The 18,335-nt window shown below is 34.7% G+C and overlaps 1 protein-coding gene across 4 annotated transcripts in view; it reads left to right on the top strand.

Annotated features, from left to right (window-relative positions):
• The window catches only part of SLC10A7 (solute carrier family 10 member 7), a 241,172-nt gene that overhangs the window by 38,424 nt on the left and 184,413 nt on the right, over nucleotides 1–18,335 (top strand). Inside the window, exon 5 of one of the 4 annotated variants that reach the window (XM_026018167.2) lies at nucleotides 1,954–4,594. The exons of the other annotated variants lie outside the window; for them this stretch is intronic. Within the exon in view, the coding sequence (XP_025873952.1) occupies nucleotides 1,954–2,067 (114 nt within the window). The 3' untranslated portion in view covers nucleotides 2,068–4,594. Of the gene's footprint in view, nucleotides 1–1,953; nucleotides 4,595–18,335 lie in introns of those variants that run through there. 4 annotated transcript variants of the gene reach the window in all.

Here is an 18,335-nt window from a genome sequence, read left to right as displayed (position 1 = left end):
GGGAATTTTCCGGAATCCTTTTTGCTAATGTGTTCCAAGACTGATTTTGTGCTTTTTTCTGTTGTTGTTTCTTGAATGACGATAAGAACATATACATTGGGGATCCCTGGGTGGCGCAGTGGTTTGGCGCTTGCCTTTGGCCCAGGGCGCGATCCTGGAGACCCGGGATCGAATCCCACATCAGGCTCCCGGTGCATGGAGCCTGCTTCTCCCTCTGCCTATGTCTCTGCCTCTCTCTCTCTCTCTCTCTCTCTCTCTGTAACTATCATAAATAAATAAAAATTAAAAAAAAATATATAAAAAAAAGAATATATACATTAAGGTGTGACTGGCAATGCTTCTCATAAAATTTATGCATCTTTGGTCAAGGACAGATATTTAAAATAAAAGAGCTCTGATTTTTCATTATCTTTGAGTTTTCATATTATTTTGTATCTAATGTAATTTTTAAAATTGTGGTGAATATACCTAACATAAAATTAACCATTTTAATCATTTTTAAGGATATAATTTATTGGCATTAAATACATTTAAACTTACATTGTTGTGTAATCATCCCCACTGTCCATCTCCAGAACTTTTTCATCTTCCCAAAATAAAAATCCATACTCATTAAATAATAACTCTCCATTCTTCCCTCTCCCTAGCCTGTGGCAACCAACTCTCTCATTTTCTGTATCCATGAATGTAACTACTCTAGAAACCTCATTTAAGTGGAATCACACAGTATTTATCTTTTTGTGACTTACTTATTCCATACTAATATAAGTCTTTTGCTTTACTTGGGGAATTATTTAATTTTAAATGAATTATTATTGCTTAAGATTGTCTTTTTTACATTCATCTTCTGAAAAATTTCATCTGTAATTATAATGGACGTTAACAGAGTAGATGGTGTTATGATAGGGTATTGAAATAATTAATTTATGAAATGCAGCCTGATGTAGAAGTCACTATATAGTTTGGTGTTTTTAGTATTATAAAGGCAATTTAAATACAAAACAAGGACTTTATTTTAACAGTTATGACCTATGAGATGAATGCATTAGGTGTTTTAGCTAATCTGGTGAGTTTCTGGTCATTCTGTATAAGAATATAAATGTCATATTGTGTACCATTTGATTTCATGTATTATCTGAATATATTATAAATAGATAAAATGCAATTTTAGGATAAAACATTAAAGTTCACAGATTAAGCAGTTGTCCCATTTGGCTTATATTCTATTTATGTAACAAATGGTAAATTAATGTTTTTTCTCAGAATGTATAGATTTTTAGAATTGAACAATAATACCTAATAAGGAGTTAGAGTTGTTGATGATGACTATTTGTTGTTTTGGGGGAAACTATTGATGATTTGTGTTGCTTCAAAATTAACATTTGTCAAAAAAAATAATAACATTCATCCTTGACTTAACTTTTTTTTTTTTTTTTTAAACTTCTTGCTCCCTCTTGGTTTCTCCCTCTGAAGCACTTTACAGAAGTACACGTCAGTAAAACCTTTCTGGTAGATAGTTAAGATTCTTCCCAAAACTCCCAATTAAAAGAAGAAATATGATAGGGAGTTGGCTTAATTTGTATTTGTATTTGCAAATCTTAGACATTATCCCACAATTTCGGTGTAACCCTTCATCTGACAATTAAAATCTTTGTTTTATCAGTCATCACCCAACCCTAACAGATGGGTGAAGAATTAATCTATTTTGTATTTTTCCCCACAACTTTCTCCTACACATTGTTTGATTCTATGATTCACTTTCAGTGAATTCTTAAATATAGTTGATGGGCCTTGTAAGAGATAAAATTTTTATATCCTATTAAAATTACACCATAGTAAAACCACATAACAGAAGAGCTTCTAAGACCCCTGTAGAAATTTGAAGACAATTTTGATACTCTCGTCCACTCGAAAAAAAATCTGCTAATACCGTAATGTTTTTTCCCTTGCCAGGACCCTCCTTGCCTGGTGTCATTTCTTGAGCTCTCCTGGGAGGAGATTAGTCTAAAACAACAAAGTAGCCAGATGTCTGGTTCTGAGAGAGTCCCAGAGGCCAGGCTACGGTAGGCAACAGAAACCGCGTGGGGCTGAAGATCAAAGATACCTGAGAATTACTTATGGGCACATAATATGTGTCATTCCCATTATTAGCAGTCTGAGAAAATTTGTTTCTCTAATTAACCCTTTTGTTGGAATAACCTTAAATTTTAGTGAATATATTTCTTTTTTGTTATGTTTTCTTTTGTGTGATTTTGAGATGTGTACATAACAAGAGAAATGAAAAGGAACCCATGTGCTTGATTAAAATCTCTAAGCACTGTTATTATCCAAAATAGATGTGCTATCCATTGTATAATCATTTATCATTAAAAAAGTGTGCATTAGGATTCTAAGTCAAAATTACAAATTAATAGTCAGGAACTACATGGCTTAATGTATGAAGAGCTGTTCTTAAAAACCCCAGTCCTTACTTTAAAAGTACATTTACTTCAACTTTTAACGGCTTTAGAGTAGAGATTTTTAGATCACAGCTTCCTGGTCTTAAAATGAATTCAGAATAAATCCCAGTGGTGGGAAATCTGTACCTTATTAATAGTTGACCTCTTTCTTCTCACACTAGTATTATAATGAAATACTAATTAAAAATTCTTGCTATCCTTTACCTGTTTGCTTTATACATACAATTTTACATTATTTAGACAGAGATAGATTTAGAAAATGTGAATACATTTGCTGTTTTGAGTTTTTTAATCCTAAAGCCTCGAAAAGCTTTTAGCTGAATTTATTCCAAGGGATAGGTAAAAATCTAATTATAACTTTTGATATGTTAGCCTCTAGATGAGAGTATCAAAAAAGAGAACAAAAGATTTTGGGTGGCCTTGCCACTTGTTTTTGTTTCTGTTTAACATCATCATGTAACAACAAAATTGTGTAAAAGCCTTATTCCTGCTTTCCTTGAGATATAATCATAAACCATTGTTATCAAGAGCCAGCTTTAGCGCTTTTAAGTGCTACAACACATTCTTTAACATCTAGTAATATAAGCTTGGCATAAAAGCTGTAAAAATGTCTTTAAACCTAATTGGAGATATGTGTTAGCAATATAGTACAGAGATTTCATATTCTTTGTGTAGTGGTCAAGGCTTCTTTTAACTCCTTGAGGAAAATGAAGCTCCTAGGAGCAGTTTGTAAGGATTAATTGATTTATCTCTTTGCTTCTAGATTTAAGTAATGAAGCAAGAATAAAATTGGCTTCTTATACAGAGAACTGGAGCGGCAACTGTATTTTTTTTTTTTAAGAGCTGAATTTGTGTTACTTCAGTGACAAAGGGTGATCAGTGATTTTTGTACTTTACACCTATGTTTCTTTTACTGGCTGCCCCATTGTCAACAATACTGTTTACTATCACCCAAGAGTGGTTATCTGTTTTCCTATTTTGAGTGCGGGTTGAGTCAGTTATGACCACTGTACCATAAATATTTCTAAGCTATGGCTTACTTTAGACAAGTTATTCAGAGGAACAGAACACTTCCCAGTATCACAATGTTATTGTCACTTCCTTGGAGTTGGTTATATAGCAGGGTTTGATCTGAAGGAATGAGAGTCATAGTTCCAGGACTAGGGTCCAGTGGTAGAAGGAACATTCCATTCCATTCTGTCATGGTTCAGGGGGCAGTTCTTATTTCTGCTTTCAAGGAGTTTCTTGCTTCCTCCGCTTTCCCCCTAACACCCAAGATATACATGTTTGTGTCTATACATACATTTAGCAGAGGGATTTACAAAGGAGAAGACTCCTATTATTATTATTTTTTAATCTTTCTGAAGTTGCCAGTGTTGCTGGTGACTAACCTGTTAATATATTCACCTTGAGTTGCCTCATTGGCTATTGATGCTCTCCCCCCACCTTTCTCCCTCTCCTCTCATTTACCTTATGAACCATTACTGTAAGTATCATCTCTTGGGGCACCTCTCCCACCACCTTGTGTATGGAGAAGTGGTTAATTATGCTTTAAAAAAATAAGCATTATCAAATTTAAGGAGGTGAAGAGTGTTAGTTTTCTAGTTCCTGCTTTATTTATTTCATCTATCTTCCTTATTCATAGGTTTCTTTTCATATTACCTCCTCCTCTACCCTGTCATGTTTTGTTTCTCTATTTTTCACCTTTCAGTTCTTAATTCTATTTCGGCATTCTGTCTGTAGCTTTACAGGATGGGTTCTAATCTGAAATAAGAGTTAAGTTGTAAGAATAGGCAATTAAGCTCTTTTTTTAAAAAAAAAATTTTTTTTAAGATTTTATTCATTTATTCATGAGAGAGAGAGAGAGAGGCAAAGACACAGGCAGAGGGAGAAGCAGGCTCCACGCAGGGAGCCCTATGTGGGACTCGATCCTGGGTCTTCAGTATCACGCCCAGGGCTGAAGGTGGTGCCAAACCGCTGAGCCACCCGGGCTGCCCTTAGGCTCTCTTTTAAAAATTCTTTTTAATAACTTAATGTATAATGATTTAATACTTGAGTGGGTATTGCGGTAATAATCTATAAGCTTTTTGTGATAGAATTATGTGCTAAATAAAAATGCTTATGGCATAAATCAAGTTGACTTTGTTAGACTGTGATGATTCAATATGCATTTTAATTTCTCTTAATTTTAAAAGCTTTGGGGTTAAGTGTAAAGTCTTAAACATTTCTTTTTAATCTATGATGGTGTGAAAGATCTTAAGAGCTACTTATTTATGTACCTTTTTTACTTGTTTCCTAAATTTATGTACGTCTAAAATAACATTTGTTCTTACCTGAGTTTTGGAGGAATAGCCTTCAGAACATCTGTCACTGCTTAAAATGGTGGTCTTTGGCTCAAAGTTGCTGGAGAGTCTGAGACTGCAAAGTGATAGGATTGGATCTTAGCAGTTGGGCGGGTCCTTTCTCCAGTGGCAAATGAAGGGTAGCACACTACCCTTCATCCAGGATCCAGGCACTTCTGGAGGAAAAGTTATATTTTGAGTACAAAAATGATTAGTTCTTGAATCCTTGTGACTTCTTACTCTGTTGCTAAAACAAAGAACAGCATTTTAAAAGAAGGAATAGAAGATTAAGTATTGTCATGGATTATATCTAGTATGAGCAGTTGACAAAATTTTTTTTTTTTTAAGATTTTATTTATTCATTCATGAGAGACACACACAGAGAGAGGCAGAGACTCAGGCAGAGGGAGAAGCAGGCTCCATGCAGGGAGCCCCACGTGGGACTCATCCCGGGTCTCCAGGGTCACACCCTGGGCTGAAGGTGGCGCTAAACTGCTGAGCCACCTGGGCTGCCCGACAAAAAATGTTTTAAGTGGAGTATTTCTCCTTTTTCAAGTAACATTTACATGATTAAATATGGAATGAAACGACAGCTGATAGATACCTCAGAATATGTTTGGGAAGCTGGGTTTCCTGAAGATATGAGGCTTAGTTATTTTAGCCTGGGGATTTTGCCTGGGGAAAAATGTATGTGCCTCAACAGCTGAAGGGCTATTCAGGAAGAAACAAAGTAAAATGGCATCTATTTTAACACGTAATTTTGATATTTCATACTTAATCTTATCCTTGGCAGAAATGTCAAAATATACTAGCTGCAAACCACCTCTGAAGTCATATCTACACTACCAAATTGAACTGAGTAGGTAAAGTCCTCAAGAATCAAATAGTTTTCCATGGGGAGAAGAGGGTCCTTTCTAGGTAATTCTCTGGAGGGAATGCTCTAGTGGAATCAAAATGAAGATATGGTATATTTCAAACAGAGGAACATACAGCCTAAAAAAACTGCTATGGGGAGGGCAGGAAGCAGTTTGTAAAATTGGTTTATCATACACATAATTATGCATTATTTTGTGTCATTTTCTACCTCTGTGTATTTCCACCTAAATTTAAAATAACACGTTCCTCCATTTGTGTTTAGTTTTTATTTGTTTTAACTTTAACCGCATCTCAAATTGAACTGCTCATGCTAGAAATGATACTGCAGTTCACTCCATTATTTCCTTCTCTGCCATCCCTCAGAGGTTAAATTATTCTTGCTGTACAAGTTACTATTTGAGTCAAAATCAACTTCTTACTAATGGAATAGCTAGATTTCTATTTTATATAAATGCTTTTCTTTTATTTACCCTCGAGTGGAAGCCTACCCCTTGAAGGAATTAAAATGGTGAAGCCTAGACTACCATTTATCCTGTCACTACATGGCTGTTGTTTATTGTTTTTTAATCAAAAATCAAGTTTCTTTATTTAATGACTTGGAAGATACATTACATTTTGTCAAAGTGTAAGAATTTATGAAGAATAAAGAGCCTCTGGAATCCCCAAAAGATCAAGAAAGGGATGTGTATAATTTTGCTGTTTAACACATATATAAGCATTAATATTTATTATTGGATTTAGTATTTTATATTTTCACTTCCATCAACATATATTATAGTATATTATTTAGAGACCATTAAACAGCTCAGTATTTACTCACAGAAAAGAAAATTTTAGGGTTTTTTTTTTCTCTTTTATTTGAATTTTCCCCAGGTTGTTTGATAAAGAGCAAACAAATTTGTTCAAGATGAGGGCATTTACCTTGAATATAACCCTGTCTGGTATATGGAAGTAATCCAAAGAACTGACAAGTTGCTGAATGGTCACCATCATCTGTTAACGTAATGCACAGACTGTTAAATGCGAAGGTAACAGAGGTAACCTTGACAGTGAAAATCAGTGCCATATGCAGATACGGCCCTTGATATTTAATTTTTACTTAATTATTAGAGTGCACATAAAGCATATCAGGTTGGTTGGCTTAAGTAATAGTGTTAGTTTCCTAACATTTAAAATTCATAGAACTGTTAGATAAATGCACTTTTGTTTGACTGGAGGATTCATTTTTTATTAAAATAGCCATTAAAAAACAAAAAGCCAAAATACAACATTTCTAGAAACTCATTTTTTTCAAAGAACGCTTGATCACTAGGAAGTATTTCCCTAGCTAAATTGGTAGCCTCACGCTCTTTTTAAAAGCATTATTTGGAATACTTTAAAAAAATACTTTTTCCCCATACATGTCAAATTGTGCCTTTTCTTTGCAACCTTTGTAAGGGGAAATTTTATCAAAGAACAAGACCACTGTATTTAATTCAGTGAAGTGAATTATACTTTCAAACATCTATTTATGATGTTTTAAAGATGATCTTGTCATGTATACATATCTTTTTAGTGGAATATACCCCTTGGCTTTTCCTTATTTGATAGGCATTGTGGCTTGGAAAGAAAACCACACTTAGAGTAAATCAAAGACTCCAGGAACTGAGCAGCATTAAAATAAATTACGCATTTCATATATGCAAACAGTAAAAAGCATACAAATGGGCCTGCTTTTTTTTTTAAGTTTTCAATGATAATTTAAGATTAAGAAATAATTTTGCCATGTCTTTTGTGATTCTCTACTCTTTTGGCCGATTGTAGTGATCCATACACTTTCCTTATGAAGGGGGTCAGTGCATGAGTGTACACAAAGTCTTATGCTTTGTGGGAACCTTAGAATATGCATGGATTGAAATATAAAAAAACCTATGTTTCAAGAAAACATTGGTATAGGATTTTCCTCCCACCTTTGTCCCCTTAAGGAAATAGTGATGACAGCCATTCAGATCTTCCCCACACCTCTGTTGTATAGAGGAAAAAACACTTTAGACAACTGATGACCAAGCAGTTAGCTTTACCAGCCTGAGCTTTGGTATTTGAAATTTGGTTTTCAGTCTCATTTCCTGCCTACTGCAGCAATATGGCCTTTAGACAACTAGACTTTCAAAAGTTAAAAGGCAATAAGTCAATCCTCTGGAAACGATGCAGAAACGTAGATTCAAATCGTAAATAAGGAAATGCATTGAGTACATTAAACAGACATAGAAAAATGGATTTCTGTCTTTTGTAGTAAGGTAATTGGGCACCACTGCTTGGCAGGAGCTGGTGCTATTGAGCTGGCTGTAGCTGCCACAGGTTGATAGGCAGGTGAGCCGGCAGCTTCCACCAGGATCTGCACGGGAGGCCTACCTAATATGCTGTCTGCCCTAAGGGCCTATGGGAACACAGTTGGATTATTATGTTAATGCATGAGCCTGCTGCCCTCTTCCTATCCCAGCTGGGTTCCCTGTTGTTAGGAACTGCTTTGCACTGACAGTGGAGTAATATGCTTCATGATTGAAAGGGCAAAGGGGCTTGGAGGGAAAAAAAAAAAAAAAGAATAGGCCTGTACAGATATGCAAATGAGGGAAGGAAATCCGTAGGAAGATTGCACTCTATAGAGAGAAAGTTTATTAGAAAGTTCTTTTTCTCTCATAGCACTCTGTAAAACCACTCATTTCCTAATTAATTTCTGGGCTTGCTTTTCCTTCCTAACACTGCTATAGAGAACATGGCAATGTTTTCTAAAACAGACACTTAGGTTGATTTGTTTTCAACTGAGATGCTCTATTGGTATCCAGGTGGAGTGCTCACAGTAGTGCATTTTTTTGCACCTTCTTTACTAATACTCATCCTTCACTTATTCCACTGTATTTTATAGGAAAGTTTTTTGTTTTTGTTTTATTTCTTTTTTTTAGGCGCTAAAAGATTTATATTTTGTGTTGATGTCACTTTTAGTTTCCTTTATTTTTGATACAGCTTTGGAAAACTGCAAAAATCTATCTTTGGGAGTGGGTGGAGGTGGGTGGGGTAGGAGGTATTTTCTTGGGTTTATGAGTTAGGTATGAGTGGTGGTTCAAATTGCAGTAGCATTTTGTTTTCAGCTGAAGTTTTTTGTTTGTTTGTTTTTTTCAGCTGTTTTTAATGTTGACACCATATCATAGTGAAAAGAGTGTTGGCTTTCATGTCCACATGTCTGTACAAATTCTGGCTCTACTAATAGTTATCTAATTGACTTTACTTCTCATCTACCTCAGCTGTAAAATGGGTGTAATACGAATTTTAAATGAGAAGATAATGAATAGAAATCATTTTGTCTGACAGAGTAGTCATAAATGCTCACCATAATAATGATATTTAATTGCTTTTATAACAATTATAATTTTCAACTATCAGAACATTATTTAATATGTATGGCTGTATACTTTCAATGGATTGAAGATTTTGTCTTTTCCTCTAGACTTTTTTTTTTTACCAACCCTCAACAAATGAGAATGACTTTAGCTTCAACCAGATTTGAGACAAAAATATTCAGATAGACATTATTTAAACTAAAGGGTTAATGTTAGCATATGTTCTTAAACAATTAGTTTTATAATAAGCCATATTTCAAATGCTTAAAAAAATTGAATGGAAAAGAAAATCTACTTGGCCAATATTCTAGACAGCTTCTGGAAATACTTTTAGTGGATGCCAAATTTGGAAAATTTATTTGTATGTTACATGTACAAATATTCCTGTATGTGTAACTGTGTCTAACATGTTTGTTTATTTAAACTAATTAAAAGGGACAGTGTATAGTTGGGAATTATTTTAATATATCTCTTGTTTGTTTTTTTTTATTTAATTATGTTAAGATAATGTGTGCACAGTACCTGGCACATTGAGAAATTGAGAAATGATGGTCATTGTTAATTAGTGTCAATGAGTGTTTCATATCCACAGCCCAGCTTTGCAGATTTAAAAGGAAGAACTTCAAGAGGTTCTTAAGGTTAGCAAATATATAAAGTTTGGTATATGATAGGATTCATAGGCTACTAAGATGGTTACCATATATATACCAAAAGAATTCACGTGATCTAAAGATGACCCACTAATCATTTTAATACTCCACTGAAAGCTTTGTGTTAAAGTGTGAGGTAGATACTATGTGCTATATTAGAAAAGAGACTCCCTTCTGAAAAGCAATTGTGCATTTAACCTTACATATACCGAATATAGGAAGAAGGAACCAATTCTGTCTAAGCAATTCTTTGTAGTTACAGCAAAATTCTTTTATCACATGTTTTCATATTACCTATTTAGTTGGTTACCTATATGGAGTGTTGGGAGGGTATGTAGATATGTGTGTATATTTATATATATGCCTGAATATATATGTGAACACATGAATATATACATATTTCTGTATATCTATAGCTATATATAATGTGTGCATTATATAAAATCTCAGAATCTGATGTACACCTAGAAATATTTCAAGAGAAGCTCTAGTCAACTACATTCTTTAATAATGGGATTTTAAATAATGCATTAAGTTTGAGCAATAGTTGTTAAATTGTTGAGGCTTTCAAGAAAGGGCATTAGATGAAGCAATAAGACCATGAGATAGGTAGAGAATAGTCAAAGGAGTATGCCTTTTTTTTTTTAATTTCCTTTTTAATCAACCAACAGTGCAGGCTGCTTTACTGCCTGTTGTCAGAATACAGTTATACATCTGGCCCTAATACAGCCATTGCACAGTGAAAGAAGTCCATCACAGAGTAAATAATAAACTCTGTTTTAAACAAAGTCTACTTTGAAGAAAATCTGTGTAGTCCATTCAGCTTAAATAAACGTTTGTCAGGGATCCCTGGGTGGCACAGCGGTTTAGCGCCTGCCTTTGGCCCAGGGCGCGATCCTGGAGACCTGGGATCGAATCCCATGTCGGGCTCCCGGTGCATGGAGCCTGCTTCTCCCTCTGCCTATGTCTCTGCCTCTCTCTCTCTCTCTCTCTCTCTGTGACTATCATAAATAAAATTAAAAATTAAAAAAAAAAAACGTTTGTCTAATGCTAGGTTTCCTTTAAAATAGCTGTGTATTTGATACATCCAATAGTCCCTTTAGGTTGAGTATTACTAAGGACAAAAGTCACATTTTATATCCAAAAAAAAAAAGAAAAAAACCCAACCCAGTTCTTTAAACACAGTAGGAATTCCTCAAATGCTCATTGACTGAATAATTGGGTCCACATAATAATGTAATCTAATAGCATAATCAGATTTAAGTCTGTAGATCCCCAGGGTACCTTGTTTTCTCTTGCCTTTACTTAGTACCGCTCTCAAGGAAGCATTACCCATATGTCTTTTGGCAGCTTTGTGAAGCTGACTTTCCTTCTCCCACCTCCCTGACACCAGTGATAACTTATGCCTCTCCTGACCACCTTCCCACCTCCACGAACCCATCACACCTCTTTATACCCTCCCCACACTGTTACTCTGAAAGGCCAGAGTTGGAAAAATGATGACTGGGTTGAGATGTGCTTTATGGAAAAGAAGCAAATGTTTTGCCAGAAGGGTAGTTGGTTTCTGTCCTGCTGAAAGCCATTGGCCTCTCTAGTGACTATGTTGTTGCTCTAGTTGTGTTCCCCATTCACCCTTTGCTTTTCAGGAAATTTTACGAACACCCTGAATGATTCTTTTATTCCAAACACCATCCTAAACTAGAATTGTTAGGACCCACTCCTCTGTTCTCCCCTCACACCCCATAAGACTTCTTTCACCTTCTTTCAAGTTTTTTTCCTCAAAGATGGTAAAAAAAATTTTTCTTTGTTGACTTTTTTCTTGGGTCTTACAAATCCCTAAATATCAACAAAGAATTTTATGTAGCGGGTTATGATTCTAAGATTACCATTGAGTTATATTATTAAAAAAGTACATTTTTAAAAAGGTTTGCTTTACATCCCCAGATCCATCCTTCCTCTTCTTCTCACCTTAAAATGATTATTTGGCTCTATTTTTCCAAATTTACCAGAAATTTTATCTCTATTTCTAGATCCCTAATTTGGCAAGGCATTGATTAATGGTTCTCACCACCTAGTACTATAATATTGATGACAATACAGTTAATGATAGCTAATATTTATTATGTACTTACTATGCTAATGATTTATATAGTCTCATTTAATTCTCACAAATTCTTACAAGTAGATACTAATTTTACAGCTATTTTTGAGACAAGGAAGCAGGCTTTTTTTTTTTTTTTTTAATTTTACTTACTTATTCATGAGAGACAGAGAGAGAGAGAGGCAGAGCCTTAGGCAGAGGAAGAAGTAGGCTCCCTGCAGGGAGCCTGATGCGGGACTCATGTCAGGACCCCAGGATCACGACCTGAGCCAAAGGCAGACACTCAACCGCTGAGCCACCCAGGCATCCAGGAAGCAGCCTTAATATGGTTAAAGTCGTGGAGCTGGATTCAGAACTACGTAAGCTAAATGTAGCGCCCTCTAGTGCCTACATATCTTACGGCTGTTATAGGTGGTAAACCACACTGAAATACAGCCTTCCTTTCCCAAACACCTCCCTCCAATCTTTGGGTTGTGTTCCTATCTATCCTTGTGTAAGAGGTTGTGTCTCATTAGACATACTCATGTAACATAGATCGAGGAGGATGGATCATGGATAAATAAGAGAAAAAACATGCTAACAAGTTTGTTTTTTTTTTAATGCTGTTTTTCAAGGCTGAGTGGGTAGGCAGCTTTGTAACTTGGTATTATCTCGAATTGACAGTCTCAAAGGAAAAAGTAAGAGCCAGCATAACTAGTCCTTCTTTTACTAGTAAAATTTGATATGAGAAAGGTGTGAATAGTGAATAGTATCAAGAAGCTGACATATTAGGGGCATGAAAGGCAGAACTGGAATTTGCATTAGTTTCCTTAAAAATAAGCTCTTGGAGCTAACAGTCTAGTATGTGCACAAACGGACCTTGAAGATCCAATAATAAAGTTACTTGCAGTTATAAAATACAGTTGACCTTTATACTATGATGTGGGTGTTAGTGGCACTGATGCCCTTATAGTCAAAAACCTCTGTAAAACTTTTTCCTAATAGCCTATTGTTGAATGGAAGCCTTAATGATAACACAAATAGTTGATTCACACATATTTTGTGTGTTACACATATTATATACTGTATTCTTACAACAATACCCAACTTTTTCTTAATTTTTTTGTTATTTCTCGGCTATGCAGTTCATCTGTGAATTTTTCGAATTGTTGCAAATCTCCAAAAAATTTTCCCTTATATTTATTGAAAAAAATCCATCTATAAGTGGAATCATGCAGTTTCAAACCCATGTTTTTCAAGGATCAACTGAAAATAAGTCGTGGGGATGTAACGTACAGCATGGTGACTATAGGTGTGTTGTTTTGTTTTGTTTTGCATGGTGACTATAGTCAGTAAAAAATGTATTACCTATTTGAAAGTTTTTGGGAGAGAACATCTTAAAAGTTCTCATCACAAGAAAAAACGTTTGTGTAACTTCATATGGTGACAGATGGTAATTAGACTTAATGTGGTGGTTATTTTGCCATGTGTACAAATATTGAATCAATATGTTGTATACCTAAACTAATATAGTATTATATATCAATTATGCTTCAATTTAAAAAAAAGAAAAGTACCAGAAGGAAATAGAACATAAATTAATAAACCAGATCTTTTCTTCATGATAAAGCCTGTCATGACTACCAGACACTGAGTGGAAAGACAGTGAGGTAAGCCTGGCTTTCAACAAGCCTATGGATTTGCAGAAAGAGCTCTGAGAGCAACAAGAATGAAACTTCTTGAAGCATTCTATTCAAGCTTGCACCAGAGATGAAGGTATCTTCTTGGGCTACTGAAATCCCAGCAGCCTGTTTGAGAGGATTATAGTAGTTAAATGGACAATTGAAGACAGCTGCTTTGTCCTAGGCTTTCCTCTTGAGCCTCACATTTTTTATCATCCTTTTACAAGAGCATGGGTTTAAGAGTTCTGATTTTACCCCTGTTCATTTCCTTATTTCTCTCAACCACTTACCTTCTCTGAGGCTTATTTTTCGTATCTGTAAAATGGAGTAACACTTACCTCATGGGGTTATTTTAAGAATTAAGTGAAATAACACCTACTGTCTCATATAGAAGATGCTTAATAAATGTCACTTTTTTCTTCTGCTTGTGAAGTGCTGTTTTGACAGAAAAATAAAGTAAAAGAAGTTAAATCACTTTATTAGTAATTCCTAGGTCAGAAAAAGAGTTTTTATCTCTTGCTCTTGTAGAATTGTATGCATCGTCTCACATTTAAGACCCTGTGAAGGGGTGCCTGGATGGCTTAGGTAGTTATGAATCTGCCTTCGGCTCAGGTCCTGATCTCAGGGTTCTGGAATTGAGCCCCATGACAGCTCCCCACTCAGCAGGGAATCTGCTTCTCCCTCTCCCTCTGCCTGATGCTCCCCCTGCTTGTGTTTTTTCTCTTTCTCTCTCTCTCCCTCCCTCCCTTCCTCTGTCAAATAAATACATAAAATATAAAAAGAAAAAAGACCCTTTGAATTACTAATCTTGGGGAAAAAATGAAATTCAGTTTAGTTAATAATACTTCTTGGAAGGCAGTTTTTAAACTGTGATGAAGCTAGGTTAAATGGGAGCCAAGTGGGGCCATTTCCAAGGGTTTTGGAGGTGAAGCAATTTGTTTTTGTACTTGTATCACTGCTTTTACTCTTTTTAATCTCATTTCTAGTCCCTTAGGTTCCATAATAAAGTCTTCAGTACTATACATTTTTATTAAACATCTTTTTGGACCCCAATTTGCATTTCAGATAATATAACAAAATGTATGTGTTTCAAATATTCACTGCATAATTGTGATTAGAACATGTAATCCCTCAAAAGATGTTAATTGCAATTTAAATTCACGCTGAATTTAATTAAGTGAGTTGGGGATTAGAAAGTAGATGTAAGGAGTAGTTAAGGGAATACAGTTTTAAAAAGCATTTTTAAATTTTTTCTAAAAAAATGTAAACCTCTTTCAACTTTAAAATTAGAAAGATGAGGGAAATACAGAGGAGAAGAGGAGGAAGCAGGTTAAAGGATAGATTAGAAAAATCTTAAAACTATGCTCACAATTGGGATCTAGAATTTAAGCTAATTTTGGTTAAAGAAGGAGGGATGGTTTGAATATCCTTCTCATTTATATTCTTAAAGAGTTTTCCAGTAGACATTAACTCACTTGGTGTCTGATAAAGACTTCAGTTGAACAGGAATCTTTAAGAACTGCAGAAAATGATTAGAAAGGAGATAGCAACAGAGGTTTTTCAATCCAGCTGTTTTGTTGTACATCAATCTTCCATACAATGTGCTGACCAAAGGAATTTTACGTATAATTATGTAATAGGCACTTTGTGTATAGACAATTCAGATTTAAGTAGCACCTTTCTATGATAACCTCACTGTATTAATGGAAATAACAGGTAGTGTTGGAATAAAACAAATGCCTTATTTTTTCCTAATTTATAAAGAATATAAAACTTGAGATTTATAGTCTTAAAAATGTATAAGCAGTCATATCTCTCAGTGATTGAGAGCATGCGGTGTTTAAACTAATTATTTCATATTGAATCCGAAAACAGCTTTTCAAAAGGCTACTACTGGAATAACATTGCACTTCATTTTATTTTATTATATTATTATTTTTAAAGATTTTATTTATTTGAGAAAGAGAGAGAGAGCACATGAATGGGAGTAGGGGCACAGGGAGAGGGATAAGCAGACTCCTCACTGAGTAGGGAGCCTGACGTGGGGCTCTATCCCAGGACCCTGAGATCATGACCTGAGGCCGAGATCAGAGTCAGGTAGATGCTCAACCAGATGAGCCACCCAGGTGCCCTGTGCTTCATTTTATTTTTAAATTTTTCTAGGAACACAGTTTAAATCAAGAATCCCCCCACCCTTTTTTAAGATTTTATTTATTTATTTGAAAGAGAGAGAGAGAACACAAACAGAGGGGAGAGGGAGAAGCAGGCTTCCCACTGAGCTCGACTGGGGCTTGATCTCAGGACCCTGGGATCATTTGCTGTGGCATCTCCTAGTAACATACAATATTACAAAATGACTAGGAAACGTTATCTTCTTGTATTGTTTACAATTTTTTTAGTATCTTATTTTTTTTATTATAAAGGTAGTATGTGTTCCTAGTGATCTAGAAAATGTAGTTAAACAAAGTAATACCGTAATCTCCCTAGTCAGATAATGATATTCATATTTTTATGTATATCTCCCAGAAATTTTTTGTACATATGTTTAATAAAATGAGATCATATAATGCATACTGTTTTGTAATCCTATTTACTCACTTAGCAATTCATGATCATTTCTCCATAGCGCTCTAAAACACTGTTTCTAAGGACTATTTACTATTCTCATGTGTGGATATGCAGTGTTTTGTTTCAGTCCTCGATAATTTTGGCTATTAAAAAATAATGTTATGATGAAGATCCTTTTAACTAAATTTTTTCTTGGATCTGTATTATTTTCTTAGATAATTTTTTTTTTAATGGAATTGCTGGGTCATGGTGTGTATTTGGACATTTGTAAGGCTTTGCTGCTTACTGCAACACTGCCTGCAAGATTATAAGGGATGCAGAGGCATCTTTTCCCTGAACTCTCATCTGTCACACAAATTACTGCTTTTCAAAATCTTTGCTCATTTGATAGTTTCCTCCCTTACACTACTTTGGTTTTCTCAGTGTGCAAGTCACTCCATGCTGTAAAGATGGAGTCCACGTAACATTTTATAGAAATGTGTATTTAATACGTATTTTTATTTCATCCTTCTCACTGCCCAATTTCTTTGCTCATATTTTAGAGTAAAATACTGATGACAACATTTAAAAAGTTGCTCTGTTTAATTTACTTCAACCAAAAGTCATACACATTGTAGTCGCTGGAAGTGTTTTTAACTAGACCCCTAACCGTGTTATAAATGGTGCCTGTGGAAGGATCTGGGGACAAGACCTTTAAACTTTTTTTTTTTAATCACATCTTAAGATCTGAGAGAATCTGAACTTATATAAGAATGTTTGGGCAGCTGTTATTACAGTGAAACCTTCTGAGAGTATCTTCTCAGGTAATTTTTTTAGAGAAAGTCACTTACAGATATAAAACGTTTGACCAGAAGAAAGCCTCAGGTTGTCAGAGTTACTTATACACCATTGTTCAGCTGGGCCTCTTTATTAAATCATGTCTTGGCAGTCCATTAGTTGTGGTGCTATAGCTATTGCATGGCCCACTAAGCTAATATACCTTCAATCACTAACAGAAGGATAACCTTAATAAAAATTTGAAGTCGATTTAGTGCTCCACTGCTTGCTGACTAGTGTTTTACATTTTAGTGTGTCTATACAATTTCCATTCCATGTATTTTTGATATTCATATATAACTTATCTACATAATATATTGGAATCAAATAAAGATTAACAGCCTAGAGAAGGAAGAGCATTTGGAAGTTCTTGTAATCCTGTCTCGCCACTGCCGGAAACTGTGTGATCTTGAGCAAGTCACATCCTACATTGGGCTTGTGTCCAACCGTTTTATGTTTTAACTTCAACTCTGCCATTGTAGGAAAAAAGAATTGTTCTGTTCTGCCCCCCATAAAAACTTGAGTAACTAGAATCATAAAAGAGCAGGTCCACGTTATTCAGTGGTAAATGATACAGGAGAAAGCTCACTTAAAATCAATTTGCTTTGAAAGAACTAACATTTACTAGTAATTACTGAAAAATATGTTTAGCTTTTATTTTGAAAAAATGAAGCTAAATGATGAAAACAAATGTATGATTCATTTAACAAAATTTGGGTTATATTATAATTCTGTATTGATTCTTGGCATATTGTTTTAGAAGGTAGGGATCAAGATAATTTTCTCGAAAAATGTTAAGATGACATGATGTCACATCTTTTCATCCTGTTTATTTTGCTACACAATCATAAAGATACAAATTTGCAAAAAAAAAAAAAGTGGAGGTTTTGTAAATTTTTCCAATGCTCTCATTTCAAGAAATAGTCTAATTACCCTCCTTTTAAGCACTGGTCCTGTCATTTATTTTTTTCTTACTTGTCATTAACTTTGTGCTTAATTTCACTGACTTAATGAAATCCTGCATCTTCTGTAAGACTCACAATTATATTTAGCAACCTATTTATGTTCTATTTGTGATGTATTGTCAGGTTTAAAATACCGTGCAATCAGTGAGAGTCAACCAACCAAAGCAGAGATAGATATTATTGTGAAGTAGTTAGGGTGTGAGTGTGGGAAGAGAAAATATCTTCTGTGGGAACGCTTTTAGAAATGGTAAGATCATTAGGGAACCTTTTCCTGCTGTTTGTTTCCATGTACAATCTAAATTCTTCAGGGATTTGGAATGAATACCAGTGTAATGAAGGCTTGCTGGGCCTTACTTTATAAGGTGCTTTGTATGGTTGTAGGATACCTAGAGGTTTTATATCTCATTTAATACTCAGAAAATTTTGTGAATTGGATGTTGTTATTCCATTTAATAAAATGAAGACACTGAGATTTTTAAAAATATTTTTAAATTTATTTATTTATTTAACCATTTATTTGACT

The sequence above is a fragment of the Vulpes vulpes genome, chromosome 10, assembly GCF_048418805.1.
Source record: "Vulpes vulpes isolate BD-2025 chromosome 10, VulVul3, whole genome shotgun sequence".
Taxonomy (NCBI): domain Eukaryota; kingdom Metazoa; phylum Chordata; class Mammalia; order Carnivora; family Canidae; genus Vulpes; species Vulpes vulpes.
Note: the sequence above shows the minus strand (reverse complement) of the source record. Positions and strands in the feature narration are given on the sequence as shown.